Source organism: Ursus maritimus, unplaced genomic scaffold, assembly GCF_017311325.1.
Source record: "Ursus maritimus isolate PB19 unplaced genomic scaffold, ASM1731132v1 scaffold_25, whole genome shotgun sequence".
In the NCBI taxonomy this organism is placed as follows: Eukaryota; Metazoa; Chordata; class Mammalia; order Carnivora; family Ursidae; genus Ursus; species Ursus maritimus.
In genome coordinates this window covers 30229221-30256201 of record NW_024425008.1, presented here as the reverse complement: position 1 = coordinate 30256201, position 26981 = coordinate 30229221, and the positions used below count along the sequence as shown (strand labels likewise).

The 26981-nt window shown below is 41.8% G+C and overlaps 1 protein-coding gene across 5 annotated transcripts in view; it reads left to right on the top strand.

Annotated features, from left to right (window-relative positions):
* Positions 1 to 26981, top strand: part of EXD2 (exonuclease 3'-5' domain containing 2) — a 59342-nt gene that overhangs the window by 22984 nt on the left and 9377 nt on the right. For 3 of the 5 annotated variants that reach the window (XM_008700299.2, XM_008700308.2, XM_008700316.2), the window contains 7 exons: positions 5455 to 5711; positions 9766 to 9892; positions 16262 to 16593; positions 17595 to 17701; positions 17947 to 18082; positions 21756 to 22112; positions 24905 to 26369. In XM_008700299.2, the coding sequence (XP_008698521.1) occupies positions 5455 to 5711; positions 9766 to 9892; positions 16262 to 16593; positions 17595 to 17701; positions 17947 to 18082; positions 21756 to 22112; positions 24905 to 25121 (1533 nt within the window). In that variant the 3' untranslated portion in view covers positions 25122 to 26369. Of the gene's footprint in view, positions 1 to 5454; positions 5712 to 9765; positions 9893 to 16261; positions 16594 to 17594; positions 17702 to 17946; positions 18083 to 21755; positions 22113 to 24904; positions 26370 to 26981 lie in introns of those variants that run through there. The other 2 variants (XM_008700325.2, XM_008700334.2) reach the window with 2 other exon arrangements.

Below are 26981 nucleotides of genomic sequence, written 5' to 3'. Positions count from 1 at the left end.
AAACAGTGGTGGAGTGCCTGGGTGGCTCAGTTAGTTTAAGAGTCTGACTTTGGGGGCACCTGGGTGGCGCAGTCGTTAAGCATCTGCCTTCGGCTCACGGCGTGATCCCAGCGTTATGGGATCGAGCCCCACATCAGGCTCCTCCACTGGGAGCCTGCTTCTTCCTCTCCCACTCCCCCTGCTTGTGTTCCCTCTCTTGCTGGCTGTCTCTATCTCTTCAAATAAATAAAAATAAAATCTTTAATTAAAAAAAAAGGGTCTGACTTTGGCTCAGGTCATGATCTCAAGCAGGTGGGGGGCGGTCCTGGGGTGACTCTGCGCTCAGGGGAGTCTGCTTCTCCCCCGCCCCTCCCCCTGCTTATGCGCTCACATTATCTCAAGTAAATAAATAAAATTTTTTTTAGAAAGTGGTATACAAACAGTGGTAAATGGAAAATGATAGTTGGCTTCAGTGTTGAGAAGACATTATGGTGAATTAAAGAATTCATGCCTTATATAAATGGGGAAGCTGCTATACAGGTCAAGCCACGCGTTCCCAGGTTGTCCAGTTCTTTAAAGAGAAACTTTCAATATAGATTTTTTTTAAAAATGTGAATTTAATAATTTTTAAATTTTGGTCGAAGTTTTTAAATACGTGGAGACCAAAATAATAATAATATTAAACATGTCTGTGGGTCAGCAGATGTGTCCATGGACCACTAATTTATCCTCTAATCTACATTTTTCTCTTAAGTGATCTTATCTATTTTAAAGCTTTAAATATCATTGATAAGCTGATTGATAAAACTCCAGCCTTTTATATCCACCTGCCTATTTGACATCTTCCCTTCACTGTCTAATAGTCATTTCAAGCTTAACATGTTCCTAAAAGAACTCTTGAGTTTTCTTCCCAAATGTGTATTATCCTTAGTCTTCTGTACCTTTAAGATGAAAATCAGGGAAACATCCAACCCCCAAGGGCTAACCAACAGAAATGATTGGACTGAGAGTCAGACACATGGGACACCTGGGTGGCTCAGTCGGTTAAGCATCTGCCTTCGGCTCAGGTCATGATCCCAGAGTCCTGGGATCAAGTCCCCACATTGGGCTTCTTGCTCAGCAGGGAGCCTGCTTCTCCCTCTTTCTCTGCCCCTCCCCTCACTGGCACTCTCTTGGTGTCTCTAGCTCTCCCACTCTCTCTCAAATAACTAAATAAAATTTAAAAAAAATAATAAAGTCAGACACAAACAGGTGGTTGTGGTATGCTGGGTTTCTTCAATGGCAGAATATATAGAAATTCAGATGAGTGGTTGCACAAACAGGAAATAACACAGCATGCTACCAGATAGAGGTAGAGGTATGGGTTTCCAGACCCCACAAAATGAGGTTTCTGCTGTGTTTTAGAAGCTAAAACATACCTTTCTCTTGGGAAGGTGGGGATGGAGATGTTCAATATCTTTCTGGCCCCTGTCTCCTGCCTGATTTTTTTCTAGAGTCTCTGGCTACAGATGTCCTTGCTCAACAGGTGCAAATAATTGGCGCAACAAAGATTGAATGAAGTGAAGGTCATTTTCCGAAGAGCACTGTTCTGCCGGCCCAGGCTTCAGGCCTACTGGAGGTTTACTTCCTTTTCCTTATCATTAACCCCTTTTTAGTCATACTACCTGTGCTGTCTCCAAAACAGATATTGCCTCCGTCTAGTTCTCTGCATCTCCTCTGCTTCCTCCCGAGCCCAAGCCTCACGTGACTCTCATCTGGACCTTTGTAAAACCCTCCTGACTGGCCTCCCTGCTTGGACCCCTGTGCACCTATAATCCCTCCTCCATATGGTAACTAAAGTGAACTTCTGAAAATGAAAGTCAGACCGTGTCAGTCCTCTGCTTAAAACCTTTTCATTGCTTTGAATACAACCGACATGTCTTAATTACTTATCTGTACTTAAGGACTTCCGTGCTCTGGCTTCTCTCAGCATCTCTGACGTGTCTCCTGTTCTCTTCCCATCCTCCTATTTTTTTTTCTTCTCATCTTCTTATTATTACTTGCTAGCCTCATTAAGCCTTTATTCTGTCACTTGAAAAGGACAAGCTCGTTCGTGTCTCAAAGCCATGGTCTAAATTTAACTGATACATAAACTACAGACTAAGGGTGCTCATTAATCTGTTCAAAGCCCAGAAGAAGGTCCCAGATCATTCTTTACTCTCTGCTGCCATCGTGGGGTCATTTAAAGAATCATGGGCTTTTCCAGAAAGTTTAATCAGCTCTGGACTTCTAAGAATCCTGTAGCCAAAATGGGCCATCAGAAAGGAGACTCTCCAAAACAGTGCTCTCTAAGTGCATCACTGAAATACAAAAAGAGTGTTAGAAATTTTGTCTATAATTCTTGGTGGCATCATTCATTAAAAGGTTTTATTTTGTGTATGTTTAATAATGTCTATAACATGTTAATATAGTACTGCATGTTATAATGTACAAATACATATTTATATATGTTATGTATGTCCCAAACATTTTTTATGAGTTGACTAATCTAAAAAAAAAAAAAAAATGGGGTGCCTGGGTGGCTCATTCGGTTAAGCGTCCAACTCTTGATTTTGTCCCAGGTCTTGATCTCAGGCAGGACCCATGTGCTCCGTGCTCAGTGGGGAGTCTGCTTGGGATTCTCTCTCTCCCTCTGCCCTACCCCCCACTTGCACACATGTATTCTCTCTCTAAAATAAATAAGTAAATCTTCAAAAAAAATCAGAGACCACTGAATTAAATAATGAAATTTAAGTGTATCTCTTTTTGTTGTTGTTATTAAACATAACTTTGGTAAGCCAAGAGTTCCATTGTTTTCCATGAGTAGTTAGTGATGTCGAGGCAAGAAGATCCTGGGAAGCAAAGGGGGGAAATATGAGAAATAAAGACTAGATTAGATAACTTATTCTTTAAGCCGAATTGACTCTGATAAAAACATTATTCTTCTACTTACACATTCTCTATAAATTGGGTACCTACTGGAATCATAAACATTTGAATTCCTAGTGGGAAAACTTAATATGATACATTGGATCTTAAACATAATCCAGAAACAGTATTAAAAAGACAACTTATTTATCTAGTTGTTTATTTAATGTATTTTAGACAGTGGAACCCGACTGAAAAGATGTGCAGAGACCCACCGTAGGAATTTGCAGTGAGTACTAGGTCAGATTAACAGTGCGAAATACCAGAAGTAGAGATGTGTGGCTTTTTCTTGGAGAGAGCTGGTATGTGGAGGAAGGGAATTATTCACTAATAAAAAGGCAATTTGGCCACATCTAGATGAATTGTTATTGAACAGGAACCAGTAGGGGCACCTGGGTGGCTCAGTCGGTCAAGCATCAGGCCCTTGATTTAGGTTCAGGTCATGATCTCAGAGTCGTGAGATTGAGCCCCGTGTTGGGCTCCATGTGGGGAGTGTGCTTCTTTCTCTCCCTTTCCCTCTGCCTCTTTCCCCTGCTCTCTCTCTCTCTCTCTCTCTCTCAAATAAATAAATAAATCTTTAAAAAGAAAAAAAAAAAAAGAACAGGAGCCAGTAGTCAAGTTATAGGTCTTTTTTGACCTTGGCTAAGCCCTAAGAAAGAGACACATTAGAAATCAAACTGGCATGCTTTTTTGAGGATCTGGAAATCGCCCTCATTGATAAAGCGCTACCTGAGAAGGGAAGTCCTGAGCCTTTCGTGAGTCAAGCCATGGTTTTACTTCGTGAAGTAGAAGTCAAAGAGGAGTGCTCTCTGAGCTGTGTTTCTAACAGCCGCTCTGTGATCTTGACTGTTTCCTCTCTGTGGTTTTGGTCACCTCAACTATGCAATATCCTACCTTGGATTACTTGTTAACACTTCGTTTTACCTTTGTGTTTTTTTTTAAATAATAATATTTTTTATTATATTGTGTTAATCACCGTACAGTACATCCCTGGTTTTTGATGTAAAGTTCCATGATTCATTACTTGCGTATAACACCCAGTGCACCATGCAATATGTGCCCTCCTTAATACCCATCACCGGCCTGTCCCAATCCCTCACCCCCCTCCCCTCTGAGGCCCTCAGTTTGTTTCCCAGAGTCCATAATCTATCATGGTTCATTCCCCCTTCTGTGTACCCCCCCCCCTTTCTTCTCCTACCATTCTTCCTACTTCTTATGTTCCGTAAATGAGTGGAACCACTCCTCTGGTATTTACCATGTCGTTTCTGAGGGCGTGAGCTTGTGTATATTGTACTCTACCAATAAGGCTGTAATCCCTAAGTCACGTTCCATCTCCTGCGTAACTTCATAGCCACAGTGGCGCGTGGCACGGGGCCTGGCACAGTGATACCGCGGTGGTGAGAGCACCACGCTGCCCAGAGCGGCGTTCCTCACTGTGAGTAGCTTGGGCTGTGAGTCATTGTTGTGAGGGGCTGCGTCCCGTGTAGTGTGGGATGTTTAGCAGCAATCTGGCCTCTACCTGTTAGATACTTGTACACCCCATCCCCCAACTGTGACAACCAAAAATTTCTCCAGACGTTGCCAGATGTCCCCGGGGTGTGTGTGGGGGTACACATATTAAATCTCGGTTGAGAACTTCTAGATTGGGGAATTTGGGTTCTAGTCCCAACTTTGTCATTATCCCTCCGTGTGTAGGCAGACCGCGTCACCTGTAGGTCCTAAATTTCTTCTCCCGAAAAATGAGAAGGATTGGGATTTCTTGGGTGTTTAACCTGGATTCTATGGATGGCTTTAGAGGATCTTTTCGTTAATGTGAACTTTGCAGGTAAATTTTTCTGGGAATAATTTCTTAGCTTTCAGCTTTTTTCTGCAACTTATCTGTTACCTCAAAAAGATTAAAACTAGGTCAGTTAATATATAAAGTGATTTTCATCTCTTAAGATATCAGGATCCTACCTTATGCTCAATATAGCTTTTTTTTTCCCCTTAGTGAACACCATTTGTGATCACAAAATGCTGAGAAAGCACTTTGTGCTACCAGGATTTTTTATATTGGCAGGTACCACTTACTTCTAGTACTGTATTGTCTACCTCTTTGCAAAAATTGGATCTTGAGGCAGTAACAGTAAGAGCAATGAGTAGCGTTCCTAGCACGTGCATTGAAGAGTCTGGATAATGAAAAGTATGTGTTTATCATTTGGCACTCTACTCCGTAGCCTTTTTTCACTTAGACTTTTAAAACCAGTACATTTCACATGACTCAGCCAGCTCTCCTCGCTGTCCCTTGTTAGGGATGGCTCACATTTCAGGCTCGCGTGTGGCCCTTTGTTTAGGTTGCTGCTTCATGGAGTCCGTAGCATTTGTTAGCATAGGCTTATCCTTCGATTTGAACCAAAACGTGGTCAGCCGCTTCCTTTGGGAAGTTAAGGATGTACTTCTTAGACTTTTTTTTTTTTTTTTTGTCAGTTTCATGTTGTACTTGGTGCTGTGGTTGGGCATGACCTGTGGCCCTGTTTTCCTCCATTGCAGGTGAATTCGGAAGGCAGAGCCAGTCCTCTGTCCCTCCTTCAAGTGGCCTCCCCGAGCGGCTTCTGTGTTTTGGTTCGCTTGCCAAAGCTGATCTGTGGAGGAAAAACACTACCAAAAACATTGTTGGACATGTTGGCAGATGGCACGATTTTAAAAGTTGGAGTAGGATGTTCAGAAGACGCCAGCAAGCTTCTGCAGGACTACGGCCTCGTGGTGAAGGGGTGCCTGGACCTCCGGTACCTAGCCGTGAGGCAGGGGTATGGTTTGTACGAATGCTGGGCTTCCTGTAGTGCCGGGCAAATATTGTAGCAAGATTTGTGGAGTACTGAGAACAGTAATGAAGCATCTAAAATTTTTTAGTAGCCTAGAGGCTTCTGACATGCACATGAATTCATGAGGAAATAGTCCAACCTCTGAGAAAACTTTAGTTACCTCGGATTGGTCTCTCTGGGTGAAACATTGATAAGTAAGGTGTTTCCATAAGCTACAGGTTGTAAACTGATGGTGCCCCTGGCTAAATTAGGGCTTCACATTTTGCTTTTGCTTTTTTTTCCTCCATATGATATTTTGGGGAATTTTTAGTTTAAATCCAGAAGATTTAATGTAAAAGTCTGTATTTGGGACTTTTGAAAAATCAGATTGATTTGACTGAGGTCAGTGGTTCTGAATGGTAGCAATTGCTGGGGAGAGGTGGGTCTCTTTAGATGCCCGTGCTCTGTTCAGTTGTCAGAACCCCCACCTCTCCCATCCCTTGTAACCCCAGCTCATCCTGATAAACATTTGAATTTGCAAACCCTGCTTTAGGCCAAAAATAGTAGTAGACTAATGCGTTACTGGGAGAAAGATTTCCCTTTTCCTTGGAATTCTATTCTTATGGAAATTCTATGCTAACTTGTTTTTCAGGGAGTGGCAATAGCGTGTGTGTGTGTGTGTGTGTGTGTGTGTGTGTGTGTGTGTTAATAATGTGGAGAGAGGTAGCCCCTTCCCTGCCTCAAATGACACTGACATTAAAAGTTCAGAGGATTTGGTAAACTGAGAGAGAGCCTGATTAAAATCTCTTACCTTTTTTAGCATAAAATGAAATTTTATTTTAGCTTAGTAGTTTGGCTTATGTATATACAACTCTCGTAAGTATCAAGTGTTTTCAAGAAATACGTTGGCATATTTACTGTAAAAAAAAATTTAGATCTGTGAAAGTATTTGGAGTGTCACCCCAACAGCCACCTCTCACCAGGACTTCCTGTCCTGCCTCCCCCACCCCCCTGCACCACCTCCCCAGAGTTGTCCACTGTCACTCTCTGCTGTTAGAGGGGGTGGGTGTAGGACCTAAGAGTTGACCCTGGAGAGGGTTGTGTGGTGGCTGTTCCTCATTTCCCTCATCTGCAGCAATAATTAGGTTCTCACCTCCCAGGACTGGTGTGAGAATTCCAAGAGTTAAACTACATGAGGAACTTAGCGTGTGTCACACAGAGACGGTGTGGTGTACTGCTGTGTTCAGCTCTTACTGTCATCATCACCGTCGTCATTGTCCCTGCCTCCTTCAGAGCCCTCATCGATCAGTGTGTCCTTCCAGATCTCTCCTGTGCAGTTAGTCCTCGCCATGAATAGACAGAAACGAGAAGTACATGAATTCTCCGTTTCACTAAGTGCAGAATGGCCATGCATCAAAATAAGAATTTGGCCAAAGCTGAATATTACCATGAACTTCTCTAGAAGTAAGAGTGAAGTATTTATCAGGCCTTTCAGTTTTTAATGAGATTTAAAAAAAAAACATTAAAAAATTTTTTTTTATTGTTGAACACTTCTGTAGGAAAATTAGAACTTTTTGACATTATAGCTTAAGAAATTTGACATTATAGTGCAAGGATTATACTTCATACTATTAGCTATCGGCTGCTCCTGACATTTGCCATAAGTAGTTGTTTCTTTCAGTTGATGTTGGGAGGAGCACATTTTTTTGGTACTGCTTTTCTTCTTACTCTTTATATTTTGTGTTATGTGTTAACCAGAGATAATTTATTACAGAGATTGTTGTATGTGACTTTGGACTCTTTCCTAGTGAAATTTTGAAATGGCAAAGATGGCATCTTGTTTTTAATTAATCCTCAAGAAATGTGCATCCTTTCCAAATACAACGTTTAAAAAAAGACTAATGACCTAAATGGAATTAAGTAGCTTAAAAATTAAGTACTGTCCTTCAGCGAGGGTAATGATTTCAAGAATTATGGACTAGCCATGCTTGAGAAATTACACAGCTATTAAAAAGAATGAAATAAGTATATTTGTACTTATTTTCATGGATGGAAGTCTCTGATATATTAAACAAGAAAGCAAGTTGCAAAGCAAAAAGCAGAACAAATACCAAAAACACGTTATCTCCTCCTCCGTTTAACCATCTGTCTATTTGTGCATAGGAAAGGTCTGGAGGGGCCACAGCATACTGTTAGGAGTCATTATTCCTAAGGAGTGAAAGTATGGGGTGACAGGCTTTTACTTTTCACCTGTGATGCTTTCCTGTTGTCTGAACTTTTAATAATAAGCATTAATTACTTTTATAATTTCCAACAAAACAAAAGAGAGTTTTATGTCTCCCAAAGCCTTAATTTTCACTAATTGAACCAAGACATGATGTATTTTTCCCTAAGTACGTCTGGACCTGTTTTCACTTTTTAGTCAGTGCTGCCTTTTGGAGGTAATGAAATCCATCAATTACTGCTGCTTTTTGTAGGGAAAGACTTCCTTTTTTCATCATTATAATTATTTCATTTCCTACAGTACCTGAGGGAGTCCTGCTTGCGGTAACCCTGACAGCAACCCCCACTTCCAGGCCTCCTGCTCCAAAACTTCTGGTCTCTCCCTTGGTAGCCAGGAAGTCAGATCCCCTTGTGTAGACCAATGTGTTCTTAATTTCATGTTTATTTCTTGTTTGGAATCTCCAAATCTTGGACAAATTAATTTTTTCCTCCACCCTGCGGCTATTTTAATCAGAAAGTGTTTGAAGGGCAGAAATGTTGTTTTTTATGTGTGGTGGTTTTCTTTGTACCTTCACCGGCCCAATGAAAATACCATTATCATTTTTTCAAATTTGAAAAGTAATTACCTGAACACTAGCCAAGCCAAATATAGACACACATAAAGAAGATAGATAATCACCACAGATCCCATACGCAGAGATAATATCACTAACATATGATCGATATCTTTCTAGTTATCTCTTTGTGCTTTGTCTCTCTCATACCTAGAATCACACACATACATCTGGAATGTGGTACGTATATATTAACATAAAGGGACCACAACATATGTTTTCTCCCACAGTGTCTTTTTACTGAACTGATACGTCATGGACATCTTTTCACATCAATATAGATCCACATCCTTATTTTTTTAAAGATTTATTTATTTATTTTAGAGAGAAAAAGAGAGAGCACTCATGCGGGTGGGGGGCAGGGGCAGAGGCAGAGAATCCTCAAGTGGACTCCGCACTGAGCCTGGAGCTGGGCAGGGCGGTGGCCCAGGCGTGGGGCTCGGTCCCAGGACCCATGAGATCATGAACTGAGACGAAACCAAGAGTCAGCTGCTTAACCGACTCAGACACCCAGGCGCCCCATCCACATCCTTATTTTTAACAGTTGTATGGAATTTAATTGCATAGATTTTTAACCAGACTTTTGTTGATGGGTATTTAGGTGATTTCCAATTCTTTGCTACTATAAATGGTGCTGCAGCGAAGATCATTTTATGTACGTTTGTCCTTAGGATAAATTCCTAGAAGTGGAATTCTTTTTTTTTTTTTTTTTAAGATTTTATTTATTTATTTGACAGAGTGAGACAGCCAGCGAGAGAGGGAACACAAGCAGGGGGAGTGGGAGAGGAAGAAGCAGGCTCATAGCGGAGGAGCCTGATGTGGGGCTCGATTCCATAACGCCGGGATCACGCCCTGAGCCGAAGGCAGACGCTTAACGACTGCGCTACCCAGGCGCCCCTAGAAGTAGAATTCTTGAATCAGAGAATTTTCATGTTTAAAATTTTGAAAGCTCTTTATTGTTAAACTATTTTCCATAAAGCTTGTAAAAATGGACAGTTTATGAATTTTAGATTAGACTGATTCTTCATGCTCCATCAATGGTAGATAGTTATTTTTTAAAATCTTTGCAATCTGATAGATAAATTATTTATAATTTTTATTTTGTTTGATGTCTAGTGACTTTGAGTGTCTGCCATCTGTATACTGGCCATTTAAATGTCTTTCTTGATTTACCTGTTCTTCTTTTGCCTATTTTTGATACATGACTTACTTATTTCTTATAGAAACAATTTGCTCTGTAATGGGCTCAGCCTGAAATCACTTGCCGAGACGGTTTTGAACTTTCCACTTGACAAGTCCCTTCTGCTTCGTTGCAGCAACTGGGATGCTGAGACTCTTACTGAGGACCAGGTATTTCTTATCAGAGTAGTTGAAGAATGGAAGAGCCATTGCTTGTGAAGTATAGTTGTTCCTGTAATTATAATCTTCAAATATAAGTATTGGGTGGAAATACCTGAAAAGAGACTCACTGAAGATAACTGGTCTGTCGTTTGTAAATGGTACTTAAGTAACAGAGTAAAAGAGTCCCTGTTGTGTTTTATATTTCTGAACATTTACTATATGCCAGGCACTTCAGAAAATATAATTTTTAAAATTATGAATACAATGCATAATTAGAAAACCAAAGTGTTATAAGACTTATTATAAGAAACGGTTAGTGGTTCCCTGTCTTCCTCCCACTCAGTGGCAACCAATTTCATTTCTTCCTGGTGATTACCATTATATTTTAAAATTACATGCATATATTACTCTTTCTTATTTTTCATATTATCTTTGACTTCTTACAGTGGAAGACATGATTTAATTCTCTTGTAATTCCTCTGTCCCCAAATACTTCTTCCCTTCCCCAACTTCCCAATATAGGTAAATCATCATTTTTATCAGATTAATATCTACTTATATTGATATTATTTATAGCTGAGCCACATAGTAAGCCACAATTAAGTTTTTTGCTTATACAGCTCTTTGTTTTCCTAGGAGTAATAATTCGTACTTTTGTTTGCTTTGTTTTCTATATACCTATTAACCGTTTCAACCCCGGACTCTTTTAATGGCACCCTACATCTTGGCTGGTTCAAACATATGAGGTGACTAATTCCTTTGGTTTTCCATTGGAGCTGTTCCTTCCAGATTCTAGAGCCCTTTGTCATCCTGCTTCTTTCAAGAGCCCTGCTGCCCAGCTCTGACCCTGGAATCTGCATTTACCATCAGCCCAGGGAGCCCCTTCACCTTTCTTTTGGAGTAGATCCTCTGTCTTTCAAATTCCGTGTCTTTTCCCTTCCTTGTCTTGGAGTGGGTTAAGAAAGGGAGAGTAGGGAGTTAATTTATGATACCCTGGATATCTGAAAAGATACTGGCTTCCCTCTCTATGAACTGACATTTTCGCCGAGGACGGCAGTTGAGGGTGAAAGTCATTTTCTTTCAGAACTTCAAAGATAATGTTCCCTGTCTTGGAGCTTCCAGCATTGATCCTGAGCATGTCACTGGTTTTTCTTTTTGGAGAATCTTCACTTTATTCTTAGTTCTTAATATTCATGATGATACACATTAGTGTGGGCTATTTTTCGTTTTAGTATTAGAAGCCAATGGACCCTTTCAATCCGGAAGCTCCTGTCTTTTAGTTTAGAGAATTAGTCTCATAATATTTGAAAGTTTCCCTCTCTTTTGTTTCTAGAACTCATATTATTTGGATATTGGACTCCCTTGAATTGATCCTCTGATTTCCTAGGAAAAATACTTTCTCTCTGATTTTTCTCTCTCTGTATTTTTTGTTTTACCTTCTGTGAAATTTCCTCAAGTTTATCTTTTAACATTTCTATTGAATTTTTAATTATTCCTATCATAATTTTAAGTGACAAGAGGTTCTTGGTCTCCTCTGAATATTCACTTTTAAAATAACTTTGTTTTTGTGTAATGGATACAGTATCTTCTGTTACAGTATTAAAGATTTTTGAGATTTTCTTTTTCCTATATTGCTTCATTTTCCTCCGAGTTCCTTATTTGAAATGTTTGATTTGGTCTTTGTCTTTCACGTTAAAGATTTTTCTTAAATGTTTAAATCCTTGGCTGTCCATTCATATTCAAAGACAAATTAAAAAGTTGATTGGGTCCATCAACTGTTGAATGAATAAGTAAAATATGGAATAGCCTTACAATGGAATATTATTCAGCAATAAAAAAGACACATGGTACAACATGGATGCGTCTTGAAAACATTATGCTAAATACGATGAGTATACAAAATCTTGATTAAAAAATGAAAACATTATGCTAAGTGAAAGAAGCCAGTCATAAAATACCACATCAGATTCTATTTTTGTGAAATGTTCAGAGTACATAAATCTATAGAGACAACATAAAGTAATGGTTGCCTGGGCTGAGAGAAGTGGAGGATGACTGCTAAAGGGTATAAGGTTTCTTTTTTTTTTTTTTTTTTAAAGATTTTATTTATTTATTTGACAGAGATAGAGATAGCCAGCGAGAGAGGGAACACAAGCAGGGGGAGTGGGAGAGGAAGAAGCAGGCTCACAGCGGAGGAGCCTGAGGTGGGGCCCGATCCCATAACGCCAGGATCACGCCCTGAGCTGAAGGCAGACGCTCAACCACTGTGCCACCCAGGCGCCCTGGTATAAGGTTTCTTTTTGAGGTGATGGAAATGTTCCAACATTGATTGTGGTGATGGGTTGTGCAATTCTATAAGTTTACTAGAAATCCAGAATCTTGCACCACCTGAAAAGACATGTTTGGAACAATTGGAGACATTCAAATAAAACCGTATATTATTGTACTTTGTCACTTTTAAAGTTCTTGGGTGTGGCAGTGGTGAGGTCATGTAGAAGAATGTCCTTGTTCTTAAGAAGTACATGCTGACACGTTTGAGCTGAAGTATCATAATAGCAGCAATTTAATTTTGAAATGTGTTCAGGCAAAAAAAAAAAAGAAGTGTGTAGTGTCCATATTATAAAGAGATAAAGCAAATATTGACAATTGTGAATGTCAGTTGGTACTATTATTCTTTTAACTTTTCTGTGGGTTTGACAACTTTTAAAATAAAAAGTTGGGGAGGAAAAGTTAATAGCTACCAAATTCGAAGCCAAATTTGTGATCCTTATTATTGTGAGAGTTCAGACTTTCCAAAGACTCTTCATTCTTTTTTTTTTTTTTTTAGCTTTTTTTAAGTTTATTTCTTTTCTTTAGTAACCTCTACACCCAACGTGCGACTCGAACTCATAATCCCGAGATCAATGGTTGCACGCTCTTCCTACTGAGCCATCCAGGCACCCCTGTTCCTTCTTTATTATGATAATGTTTATTATTTATTTTGTTCTAATTATAAACATAATGCTTAATGAGATTTTAGAAAATACGGAAAATGCTATTTAAACTTGAGTTTTAAAAAATAGGTTGAGAACATAGCACATATAGCCAGGGCTTTTGGACCAGTGGGCTTTATTATCAGTACCTCTAGATTATAGTCACATGTCAGTAACTGGAACTCTTTTTTCTCAGGCTACTCAGTTCCTCCAGAGATGAATCATCTAGTCTTCTGCCCAAGAGGTATAAGTCCCTCTGCTTATATTCTGGTTGCTGAGTGGGGAAAGGTATTGGTAGTTTCACCAAGCCATATGTACACTTTCCCATAATCCCTTTCTCAGGTGACACTTTGCCCCCTCCCCCCTCTGCCAGGCCTGGTATTACTAGATCCAGATCCTCTGTGAGTTAGCCATTATATGACTTAAATGTGTACTCTTTTGGGGCTTAGAGAAGGAGTCGTCGCCAGCCCTGTGGTACAAAGGAGAAGGTCTAGAGTTCTAAGTTTTCTTTATGGAAGCTTTCACCTTATCTTCTTGTTTTCACCCCTGCTTGTACTTGCTTTCACAGATACCTGGTGCTTCCCATTCCTAATACTTTTCCATTCTCTGTGGCTCAAATTAACGTGATTCTTGGGTATTTGGCTTACCACCCATAGGCCTAGATTTTAGCCTTCTCTTGTTTGCAGAGTTGGTCACCACTTGTTCATCCTTCCAGAATGTGTTATTGGAAAGATTTAGCTGGTATCTTCAGAGTAACATTATCCTGTGAAAGAATTTTGGGAGTCAAATTATCTGAATTTGTTTTCTGCAGCTATTTCTGACTTTCTGTGCCTCTGAGTAAGTCATTTCTTTGTGCCTTGGTTTCTTTCTTTCTTTCTTTCTTTCTTTCTTTCTTTCTTTCTTTCTTAAACAGTTTTATTGAGGTATCACTTACATACAATATAATTCAGACATTTAAAGTGTACAGATTGGGGCACCTGGCTGGCCCATTCTGTAGAGCATGTGACTCTTGATCTCCAGGTCGTGAGTTCAAGCCCCATGTTGGACATGGAGCCTACTTAAAAAAAAATGAAGTGTACAAATCAATGGATTTTAGTATTTTCATAGAATTGTGCAACCATCACCAGTATCTAATTTTAGAACATTTTTATCGCCCCAGAAAGAAACCCCATACTGATTAACAGTCACTTCCCATCCTACAGTCACTTTTCATCCCCCCCCAACACCCTAACACTAGACGAACCACTAATCTACCTTTCGTCTTTATAGATATGTCTATTTTGGACATTACATATAAATGGAATCATACAACATATGGTCTTTTGTGATTGGCTTCTTAATTTTGCATGTTTTTGTGGTTCATTCATGTTATAACATTTATTGGTACTTCATTTCTCTGTATTGCTATGCTGTACCCCATTGTATGGATATACTGCATTTTGTTTATCCATTCATCACTCGGAGATTTGGATGGCTTTCATTTTTTTGGCTTTTATGAAAAATGCCACTATGAATATTTGTGTATAAAATTTTGTGTGGACATATGTCCTACATTTTTACTTATCTTAGGTATATACCTAGGAGTGGGATTGCTGGGTCATAAACTTTATGTTTACTGTTTAAGGAACTGCCAGACTTGGCAAAGTGCAAAGTAGCTGCACCATTTTATATTCTCACCAGCAATGTATGAAGGTTCCAATTTTCCACATCCTCACCAACACTTGTTATTGTCTGTCTTTTTGATTAGAGCCATCCTCGTAGGTATGAAATGGTATTTCATTGTGGTTTTGATTTACGTTTCCCTAGCGACTAATGATGCTGAACATCTTTTCATGTGCTTGTTGGCTATTTGCATATTTTCTTTGGAGAAACATCTATTCACATCCTTTGCTCATATTTTAATTGCATTGTTTGTCTTTATATTGTCGAGTTTTAAGAGTTCTTTATATATTTTGGACACTAGTCCCTTATTAGATATATAATGTGTAAATATTTCCTCCCATTATTCGGGTGGTCTTTTCACTGACTTGATTGAGGTCGTTATCTGAAGCAAAAAAGGTTTTAATTTTGATGATGTCCAGTTATCTATTTTTTTCGATTATCACTTACGCTTTTGGTGTTATATCCAAGAAATCATTGCCTGTCCCAAGGTCATGAACATTTACTCCTGTTTTCTTTTACAAGTCTTAGGTATTAGCTCTTACATTTAGGTTTGTGATCCATTTTGAGTTAATTTGTGTGTGTGATGTGAGGTAGGGATCCAACTTTATTCTTTTACATGTGGTCATCCAGTTGTCTGAACAGCATCTGTTGAAAGTGCCTTCGTTTCCTTATCATTTGAAAACAGTTTGTTAAAAAGCACTATATTATTTTTTTTAAAGATTTTATTTATTTGAGAGTGAGAGGGAGAATGAGCAGGAAGAGAGGCAGAGGCAGAAGGCAGGCTCCTCACTGAGCAGGGAGCCTGAAGTGGGGCTCGATCCCAGGACCCTGGGGATCATGACCTGAGCTGAAGGCAGATGCTTAACCGACTGAGCCACCCAGGCGCCCCTAAAAACACTTTAAACACTTCACATTCAAGCATACTCTTTTCCTGTGGAAGACAACCTGCTGGTAGATGTACAGATTGTTGAGTCTAGGTGGAAAATTCTATCCAAACCTGTTTTACTCTAAAAGCATATTCCTAATAGTATTATTTACCAGGCTTGGTTACTAAAGGTAAATTAAAGGAATTTTAAAGTCTTTACTCCCTTTGTTGGGAAAAGCTATTAGTGATAGTTTTGGCTACTTTTATTTATGACCAGCTTTCCTGTCACCAGTTGTTTGGAAGAGTGACTTACCATTATTAAATAAATAATTCCAGAAATGAGCCCTTGTGACTTGATTTGAGGCCCATGCTTGAAAGCCGTTTGTTTTCCACATCTCATTAATAGGTATGGCAGGTTGTTTCTGATTGACGGTCACACAGGCCTCTCAATGAATCTTGTTTTCAGGTTCTAGACGGTGACCACCTCCAAAGTGAATTTCATGTACTAGTTGTCAAACTTGTGGTGACTACCCTCACCCAAACTTGAGAAAGATCTGTCCATCAGGTTTGGTAACAGAAAGAAACTTCACTGGGTTTATATAGTTAGGATTTTTTAGCATTCAGAGTAAGTCATTATTTTAGCTATTTTAGTTAAAAACATAGACAAAGAAACATGAAGATGCACTATACTATTCAGTTGACTTTCATATAGTGTGGAATATTTCATCATAAAAGGTTTTTAAGAAGTACATGGTGCTTAGGGTGTTGTACATCTTGAATTAGAATCCTAAAAGTTGTCTGTATCTTTGTGATTGACTTGGAAATTGCACTCTCTGGTTTGCCTTCCAGATTCCACTGATCTCTGACTTTTCTCTTCAGGTGATTTATGCTGCCAGGGATGCCCAGATTTCAGTGGCTCTCTTTCTCCATCTTCTTGGATACCCTTTCTCTAGGAATTCAACTCTAGATGAAAACGATGACCACGTGGGCTGGAGAAAAGTCTTGGAAAATTGCCAGGATGTGGTAGACATCCCATTCCGAAGCAAAGGACTCAGCCGCCTGGGGGAAGAGGTTAATGGGGAAGCAGCAGAAGCTCAGCAGAAGCCAAGAAATAAGAAGTCTAAGACGGATGGAACGGTGCCAGGCAACCACCAAGGGAGAGACCCCAGAAAGCATAAAAGAAAGCCCCTGGGGGTGGGCTATTCGGCCAGGTAACTGAGTAGTTCTCTGTCTGGTAGAGAGAGACTCAGAGGCCCAGCCTCCAGCAAAAGGCATGAGGCCTCATCTTGGATCTGGGCAGAAGGTTGTGTGGTAGGGTAGCAGGTGCTCCAGGGGTTAGTTTTCCCCCCCAAGGGTTCATTTTATTTTTCCTTTCCTTCAAGGACATTTGAAGCTATCCTTTGGTCTATTTGTGTATTTTCCTCCTTTTTCCCTTCTAGTACTTTCTAATTTTTAGAATTGAGTGGAAGTAAGGGGAGCTTCACGTAGCTTTATCACTGATCCTGCTATGACCTGAGCCCTGTAACTTCTCCAGTTATAAATGAGGGTATAATTATTATTCCTTTCTTGCTCAGGATAGCTGCGAAAAATGAATAACATGAATTGCCTCATACATTTCAGGAGAAATGCATCATCTGATTTCCTGTTCACTTGGTATTTGATTATTTAGAACGGCATCCAGCTCTAAGCCAATATCATTCTCCAACCAGTGAGAGTTTTTCTGTACAACTTACGCCTCTGTTGCAGAAAGATGACTAATAAGTACTTTGAAGTGGAAGTTTGGGCCCCGTAGCAGAGCGCCTTTAGGAATTGGATGATTCAATTGAAGCAAGTATTGCGTATGAGCCAGAAATAAACCCATGTGGCCCTCATTACTTTAGCTTGAAGTTCTTTAATTTTAATTTACTTTGTTTAACCCAATGATTACTCTGTAGCGCAGTTTTCTTGGTGCTCTGTTCTGTTCGCTTTCACAACAGAGCTGTGTACCCACTACCCAACTCACTCCTCGTTCCATAAATATAAAAACTAGCTAAACGAATTCATTTTTAGTTCCTAGCCCCATGCAGATGGAAGAACAAACACGATTTTTTGCCCTATTTGTTTTTTTCCATAAGTGTAATGTAGTGTTGAGAATAGCTGGAGTCACTCAGAAGACAACATGGAGGCCCGGAGTTAGCTTCCAGTTTTAGATTAATCTCTCCTTTCCCTGCAGAAAATCACCCCTCTATGATAACTGCTTCCTCCATGCTCCTGATGGACAGCCCCTGTGCACTTGTGACCGGAGGAAAGCTCAGTGGTACCTGGACAAAGGCATTGGAGGTGTGAGACTCACCTGTCCTGTTTCATCTACATTTAGGTGCATGTGGGTACCGGCAGGAGTGGGGAGAGAGACAAGGGGCAGGGACGGTTAGAAGAAGGCAGAACGACCTTGAGACAAGTAGGACGTGGCTGTTCAAAACCGAGAAATCATGATCTCTGCCAGGACACTGCAGAGAACGTTTCAGGTGGGGCTTCTTTCCTTAGGGACAGGTGGGCAAACACTGACCTCTTATCTTTTCTCTAAGAGCTGGTGAGTGAGGAGCCTTTTGTGGTCAAGCTACAGTTTGAACCTGCAGGAAGACCCGAATCTCCAGGAGACTATTACTTGATGATTAAAGAGAACCTGTGTGTAGTCTGTGGCAAGAAAGACTCGTACATTCGGTGAGTGTGGGGTTGGGCCACCCAGATTGGCTTCCTCTGATGGAAACTGCCTTTGTAGCTGCATGCGGAGCTCTCCGGGGTCTTGGTTGAATCTGCCAACCTCAGTTGAGAGACTTGTCCGTAGGGGTCATCCCAGTTTTCCTGAGAACTTCTGCCCTCTGTGGGGTCCTGCTATCGTGCTCTCCTGCCTATCCTGCTCCCTGTTCTTGGTTTCAAGAGTGTAACGCTCTTCTCAGTAACAGTTTGCCGTAAAGAGAGTGGTTCCGCTTTGCTCATGAAAGACTGGAGACCCATTTCCTTCCGAAGCTGCCCTTCTCTGTGTGTCCTTATAATCCTCCCTTGAGTGGCTCACAACTTTCTGAGCCTTGATACTATTCATGGAGTACAGGTATATCTAGGCATACCTCAGAGAGATCGTAGGTCTGGTTCCAGCCCACCAAAATAAAGCAAATACCACAATAAAGTGAGTGAGTCAGGGGCACCTGACTGGCTTAGTTGGTGGAGCATGTGACACTTGATCTCGGGGTTATAAGTTTGAGGCCCAGATTGGGTGTTGAGATTACTTAAAAATAAAATCTTTAGGGGCTGAGTGGCTCAGTCAATTAAATGGCTAACTCTTGATTTCAGTTCAGGATATGATCTCAGGGTCATGAGATCAAGCCACATTGGGGTCTTTGCTGGGCATGGAGCCTGCTTAAGATTCTCTCTCTCCCTCTGCTCCGACCCACCCCTACTCACACTCTGTCTATAAGTAGATAGATAGATAGATAAATAAATAAAGTCTTTAAAAAAATGTGAGTCAAATGAATTTTCTGGTTTTCCCAGTGCATATAAAAATTACGTTTATACTATACTGTAGACTGTTAGCTGTGTAGTAATGTTATGGCTTAAAAAAAAAACAATGTATATGCTTTCATTTAAAAATACTTTATTGCTGGGGCACCTGGCTGGCTCAATTGGTTAAGCACCTGACTCTTGATTTTGGCTCAGGTCATGATCTCAAGGTCATGGGATTCAACCCTGCATCAGGCTCTGTGCTGAGCATGGAGCCTGCTTGAGCTTCTCTCTCTCTCTCCCCCTGCCCCTTCCCCCCTGCTCACTCTCTTTATATAAAACAAAAACAAAACAAAACAAAAAACTTCATTGCTGGGGTTGCCTGGCTGGCTCAGCCAGGAGAGGATGTGACTCTTGATTTTGGGGTCATGAGTTCGAGCCCCATGTTTGGTGTAGAGATTACTTTAAAAATAAATAAATAAATAAATAAATAAATAAATAAATAAATAAATAAATAAATAAAAATATTCTATTGCTAAAAAATGCTAACCACATCTGAGCTTTCAGTGAGTTGTAATCTTTTTGCCGGGGGAGGGTATTGTGATGATGTTGATGGTTGCTGACTGAGCAGGGTGGTGGCTGTGGCAGTTTCTTAAAATAAGACAACAGTGAAGTTCACTGCATCGATGAACTCTTCCTTCATGAATGATTTCTCTGTAGCATGTGATGTTGTTTGATAGCATTTTACCCACGGCAGAACTTCTTCCAAAATGGAGTTAGTCCTCTCAAATTTTACACTGCCTGGTCAAGTAAGTTTATGTAATATTTTAAATCCATTGTTGTCATTTCACAATCTTCACATCATCTTCGCCAGGAGTCAATCCCATCTCAAGAAACCTCCTTCTTTGCTCATTCACGAGAAGCAACTCCTCATCCTTTTAAGTTTTATCATGAGCTAACTGAGCCACACAGGTGCCCTGAACAGTAATATTTTAAAAGGAATTTTGGTTTTTTCCCCTGAGTTGTAGTCCCATCAGTGGGCTTAAAATATTCAGTAAACCGTGTTGTGAACATATATGTTGTCCTCCGGGCTTTGTTGTTCCATTTAGAGAGCATGGGCAGAGTAGATTCAGCATCATTCGGAAGGGCTCTGGGATTTTTGGAATGGTCCATGAGCATCGGGTTCAACTTAAAGTTACTAGCGGTATTAGTCCCAAGCAAGAGGGTGAGCCTGGCTTTTGAAGTTTTGAAGCCAGGCATTGACTTCTCCTCTTTAGCTATGAAAATCCTAGATGGCATCTTCTTGCAATAGAAGGCTGTTTCACCCACAGTGAAAATCTGCTGTTCAGTGCAGCCACCTTCCTTAACGATCGCAGCTCGATCTTCTGCACAACTCACTGCAACTTCTACACCAGCACTTGGGGGTTCGTCTTGTACTTTGAACTTACCCCAGCTAGCTTCAGACTTTTCTGCAGCTTCCTCACCTGTCTCAGCCTTCACAGAATTGAAGAGAGTGAGGGCCTTGCTCTGGATTAGGCTTTGGTTTAAGATAACCGTATGGCTGGTTTGATCTTCTGTCCAGACCACTAACCTTTCTCCTTATCAGCAGTAAGGCTGTTTCATCTGCATAGCATTTATGTGTTCACCGGAGCAGCACTTTTCATTTCCTTCAAGAACTTTTTCCTGTGCATTCACAACTTGGCTGACCGAAGCAGGAGGCCTAGCTTTTGGTCTGTCTTGGCTTTCGACATGCCTTCCTCATTAAACGTAATCATTTCTAGCTTTTGATTTAACATGGGAGACATGCCACTCTTCCTTTCGCCTGAACACTTAGAGTCATTGTAGTAGGCTATTAATTGGCCTAATATCAGTATCATTGCATCTCAAGGAATAAGGAGGCCCGAGGAGAGGGAGAGAGACCCGGGAATGGCCAGTTGGTGAGGCATTCAGAACACATGCATTTATCTACTGAGTGCCGCTGTCTTATGGGGGCATGGTTCATGGCCTCCCAAAATAATTACTACAGTGCCACCTATGACGGTGATCACAGATCAGCATAACAAATATTATAATAATGAAACAAGTTTGAAATGTTGGGAGAATTACCAAAATGTGACAATGTGACACAGACACACAAAGTGAACAAATGATGTTGGGGGGAAAATGGGGCCAATAGACTTGCTCGATGCAGAGTTGCCACAAACTTTCAGTTTGTAAAAAAATGCAATTTTTTTTTGCGAAGTGCAATAAAATGAGATATGCCTGTATTTGGATGACCTGAAGGCACACTTTGGCTCTACTCCCTGGCTTCAGTGGAGTAACTCACTTTCCTACTCTCCTCTTACAAAGTGAGACAAATAGCTGTGAACTCCAAGGGTCTTTACTGAGAGCTCAGTTCTCCCTAGAAAATAACAAATGGGCCTTGATGAGCCATGGAAAAAGTCTGAGTAAGGGGTTCCTCAGATGAGGAAATTGGCTATTTTTAGGTCACCAGTCTTCCAAAATTTCAGGAGTAGAGGGACCGCTACATGCTTTGAGAGAGTTATTTTCCAGATGTTAAAGATCATTAGAATTTGTTTTCATTTCTCTGATACTTTTCCTTCCGGGAGCATGGTGTTTGCAAAGGTCGTTATTAGCCTCCCCCTGCCTTGGCCCTCCGCTGACTCTTGCAACAGGTGGTATGAACTTGCTCCTCGGAGAGAGAAAACTAAGGCACAGCTAGGTAGGGAGGCCGAGAGTGGAAGAGGCAATATTGCCTTTATGTAATAGCTGTTGGGTGGTGGTGCCCAAGGCTTCTCAGTCCTGTTTAGGCCCAGATGAGAATCCCAGTAGCCCACTAGCTCCACCCGTGTTCTGTGTCCTATGCTAATGAGCACTGCCTTCTGGGTGGGCTTGGCAGGAAGAACGTGATTCCGCATGAGTACCGGAAGCACTTCCCCATTGAGATGAAGGACCACAACTCCCACGATGTGCTGCTGCTCTGTACCTCCTGCCACGCCATCTCTAACTACTATGACAACCACCTGAAGCAGCAGCTGGCCAGGGAGTTCCAGGCCCCCATTGGCTCTGAGGAGGGTCTGCGCCTGCTGGAAGATCCTGAGCGCCGGCAGGTACGGTCTGGGGCCAGGGCCCTACTCAACGCAGAGAGCCTGCCTGCTCATCGAAAGGAGGAGCTGCTGCAAGCACTCAGAGAGTTTTACAACACAGACACAGTCACGGATGAGATGCTTCAAGAGGCTGCCAGCCTGGAGACAAGGTACAATGTGCAGTTCTGGTCTGAGAAGGGACTGAGGAATAACCCAGTGGTATTAACCCTGACTACTTGGTGAGGATGCTTGCCAGGCAGGGGGCGTTAGCCATTTAGGTGCAGAGCATAGCTTCCTGTTATCCCATTGAGCGTCTAATGGCTTAAAATACCATAGGGCTGGGATAGAAGAATTTGTTTGAGAATTTCCTTTCCGTAGGAGACTTGCCTTCTATCCTTGACCCTTTAGGGTCATCTATATCCAGTCATGTTCGTGATTAGCAGATGAGTTCAAATGCCATGGAGTTGTGCCTTGGGCATTCTATGCAGAAGTAAATCCTAAAGTCAGCACAGGAGATGAAAATAATACTCAAGAACTACCCTCGAATCTCTGAAGTCGCTCATGCGTACGATGTGTGTGGCTTTGTGTCTCTTACCTTATCCAGGTCTGTGGGAACTGAGACCAATGGATTCATGTTCTCTGTCTCACCTACGCTCAGGGTCCTGGTCCACCGAATAGAATATTGGCCAGAGGTGCTCTTACCATTCATATTACTTTTCTCCTTTTCCCCTCCTTCTTTGCTTTCTCTCCTTCCCTATGAATACAGAGTTGAACTCATGACTTAATTCAGTGTTCCTAAATGAGAAGCCGATGGTCCTGAGAAATGAATGGGTCCATGGCTGAGGTGAAGGAAACTCTGGGCCACCTGCTACAGTTTTGCTTCCCATTATCACTTTTCCAGTAGTACTAGGGACTGAAAGAATTGCACTGATAAGTTTGCAAAACTGTGAGAGCGATGCTGGTTGCCTGTACAGTTTCATTATCCAAAAATCTTAAAGATAGCAGCAAACATTTATCAAACAAATAGTTATAGATATCCTAATCTATTTAACCAAGCTAATAAAACTTTCTGTAAATTGCCTTAATTGGTTCTTCTAACAACCCTATGAAACAGGATTTGGATTTCTCACTGGCAACTGCTAGCATTATATCTTGCATTTCTTAAATCTTTCAAAGTTAAACACTACTAATGAGTATTATCCTTACAACTATTTTGTGAGGTTGCAGTATAGATGTTATTTTCCAAGTTTTATGTTAGCTACCCTGAGGTTAAAGTTAAGTAACTTGGCAAGGTCCAATGAGAAATTGATGAGACTGGTTCCTTCGACCAATTCCCAGATGTATTTGCTAAAAGAACTAAACTTCCCCTTTCAGCCCCAGACCTTTCTAACCAATTACCTTGCTGACTTGGATAGAAGGATGCTGGAGTTGGATGTCTGGGGCCGAGAAGAAGCTGTTTGGGGGAAGATAGGCAAGTTAGTGGCACACTTGTAAGCTAAGCAGTAAGGTGGCTGCAGATACCCAGAGGGGACTAGCACTGCTCGAATGGGGGAGGGGGTCTTGGGAGGGAGGCCTGAGAGTGGGGTGTGAATGCAGGGAGGGGAACTGAGTCCATGGGGTAGGGGCTCCCTCAGGAAAAGTCGTCGTTACTCACAGGAGGTGAAAGCACTGTTTGCAAGGCATCAGAGCACTTTTTAAGGCCTCTCTACTTAGTTAGGAAGAAGGCAGGGATTCGTCTTCCCATGAAACAGCACCAGTTGCACGACTGAGTATTTCATGAGACCAAAACATGTCTCTCATGGATGTGGTTTGGCATTTTTTTTTTTAAGATTTTATTTTTAAGTAATCTCTATACCCAACATGGGGCTTGAACTTACAACCCCAAGATCAAGAGCTACATGCTCCACTGACTGAGCCAGCCAGGTGCCCCAAGATATTTATTTGTTGATTTTTTTTTTTTTTTTAAGTAATCTCTAGGCCCAGTGTGGGGCTTGAACTCATGACCGCATGATCAAGGGTCACATGTTCTACTGACTGAGCCAGCCAGGCACCCCCATCTTTTTAATTTTTTTTTTTTAATTGAAGCGTAGTTGACACAGTCACACAATGTTACATTAGTTTCCGGTGTACAACAGTGATTCAACAAGTTTATGTGTTATGTGTTAGCTCACCACAAGTATAGCTCCCATCTGTCACCAGAGAATGCTATTACAGTCCCACTGACTGTACTGCCTGTGCCGTACGGCTTGGCATTCTTTCTGTGAGGACGAAGGCACTAAAGAAATGTCCCACCTTGCATTTTACATGTAGGTATTCCAGTGTTTGAAGCATTGGAACATGTGGGGCGATTTAACAGCCCCATATAAATACTGAGTATGGTTGAGAATGAGTAACTTAAAAAGAAGGGCGAGCTGGTACCTGGGTAACCCTGGAGTAAATAAAAGACCAACAACTCATTGTCAGCCAGACAGTACGGCCCCTGTAGTGGGGGCTGCATCCTGCAGTGGCCTTCCCACAAATATAGCTCAGAATCCCCAAATACCTTCTGTTGGATTGTGTGCCATATGTCCAAACTACTTTAAAAAGGCAGATGTAGGAAAGATGCTTTAAAAAGATGAAAGTAGGGGGTCCCTGGGTGGCTCAGTTTGTAAAGCGGCTGCCTTCGGCTCAGGTCATGATCCCAGGGTCCTGGGATGGAGTCCTGCATCGGGCTCCCGGCTCAGCGGGGAATCTGCTGCTCCCTCTCCCTCTACCCCCACCCCCGCCCCTGCTGGTGCTCACGCACTCTCTCAAATAAATAAAATCTTTTTTTTTTTTAAGCATTAAAGTAATCAACCTTTGGAAGTCTAGCAACCTCCTCGTATACCGTTGTGGAAACCCCTTGGCCCGCAGCATTTGGAGCCGTCTGCAACACCATCCTGTGCTTGTCTCCCTCAGACCCTTGTCCTTTGTGTCTTGCCAGGATTTCCAATGAAAACTACATTCCTCATGGGCTGAAGGTGGTGCAGTGCCACAGCCAGGGCGGGCTGCGCTCCCTCATGCAGCTGGAGAGCCGCTGGCGTCAGCACTTCCTGGACTCCATGCAGCCCAGGCACCTGCCCCAGCAGTGGTCAGTGGACCACAACCACCAGAAGCTGCTCCGGAAATATGGGGAAGACCTTCCCGTCAAGCTGTTGTGATAGCCGCTCTCCTCCCAGGTTAGCCCAGCTGGGAAGCTGAGCCAAGGTGGGAAAGTCACCTCTTCCCGTGTCATTAATTGTCAGAGCCTAGTGTCACAACTTAGAATGCTAACCCGTGCTGATCCCAGGATGCTTCTGGTGGAACCAGGCTGTTGCTTCAAGGGGAGCTTATGGTTTTGGATTTTAGTTGGGCAGGGTGAGAATTCTTTTTGCCTCTCTCTTATTTTATTTTTGTGGACAAAAGGGCCTTGGCCTTTATTTTACTTTCCTTCTTTTGCTTTCCCTGTGCAGACAGCAAATGAAGGATTCTCCCCTGAAGTGACTTATCAAGACACTCAGGTTTTTAATACATTTCTTCCCTGCCCCGTATGTTGGTTTTTCTCAAACAGGGGCAGTCAAGTATTTTAATCCCATTGGGTTAGGATGGGAGAAAACATTCTTGCAGAGGCTGGCGAGGTGAACAAGGAGTCAGATTCGTTTTCCCAGTTCAAGCTCATAATTATAAATTCCTTGGCTTCATGCTCTCCCACAGCTCACCTGGTTGAGATCCATCCCATCTAGGTCACTTCACTTTATTTCCGTACTTGAGAATGCTCCCCTTTACACGTCCAGGACCAAAGCAGCGACTTCCTGCCATATGCTTCCACCCTAACACTGGAGGAAACCCTTTTTTGGAAATAGGTCTTCTAACTGGGTGGAGAAGTACAAGCACCATCTCTCAAGAGATCTTTGATATTTGCTCTGCTTTCCCTTTCATGCTGTTTGTTGTCTGTTCGTTGCAATCCTCTTGTCCAGAAGTGCGAGGTTTTTAGCTGAATCCCTTTCTGAGAGGAAGATCTTTTCTTTCAGAATCAGTGTCGGGTCCCTTCCGTGTTCTGTGTTCCTTCAGATTTGTAATACTGACCTCTTTTTAACACTTAATTCTCTCTCGGAGTCCTTTGGTCAGGTTGTATTGTGAGGATTTCTCCACCTGCTCTCATGCCTGGGACTCCGAGATTAATTCATATATTTAGATGTTCAGAACGGTGGTGTTTCATCCCTTTATGTGAAGCCACCACTTTGAGCATGAACTCAAGTTATTAGTATTTTTTCTAAAGTATGAGGAGAGCTTTTTTACTTTACAAGATCGTGACAAACTTAAACAATAATTTTATGGCCAGAATCCAACAGGAGCTGTTTTGAAACTGTGCCCAAGTTGGTGATGGTTCTAACACTGATAAATAAAACTTCTTCTAAGCACAAAGCTCACTGATGGTAAATGTAAAAGTTTTTTCTTCACAGCTTTATAAAATCGGTAAATATTCTTGGGGGAGGAGATATCCATCCCTCAGGTCCCTGCTGTGCGGCAGTGCCATGACGTGCGCACAGATGCACCACGCACAGCATGCACATGGACGTACCCCGCGCGGCGTGCGCACTGACGTACCACGCACAGCGTGCACATGGGCGTACCACGCGCGGCGTGCGCACTGACGTACCACACACAGCGTGCACATGGACGTACCACGCACGGCACAGCTTCAGCCCATCGACCAGTGGCCCGGAAACGGACGTACATTTTGTGCTGCCCCTTCATTCCGTCTTGTCCTCGAACGGGCATTCCTGGGCACTAAACTAGAGATGCTTGACAATGAATAGTCCCAGCCACCTCGGGGACCGTATGTTCAGAGGGGTAGGTTATTGTGGGGCATGTGCCTCAGCGGCTGGACCCCATGCTCCGGGGTCCAGGGGTGAACCGTGGAGACTGACGGGTGGTCGTTTGAGTAGTCAGGCTTGCCACAAGGTGGCACTCACAGATTTTGTGTTATATTCATTCTTGAGAACTAGGGCTTTTTATATATGGTTCCTGAACATAACTGA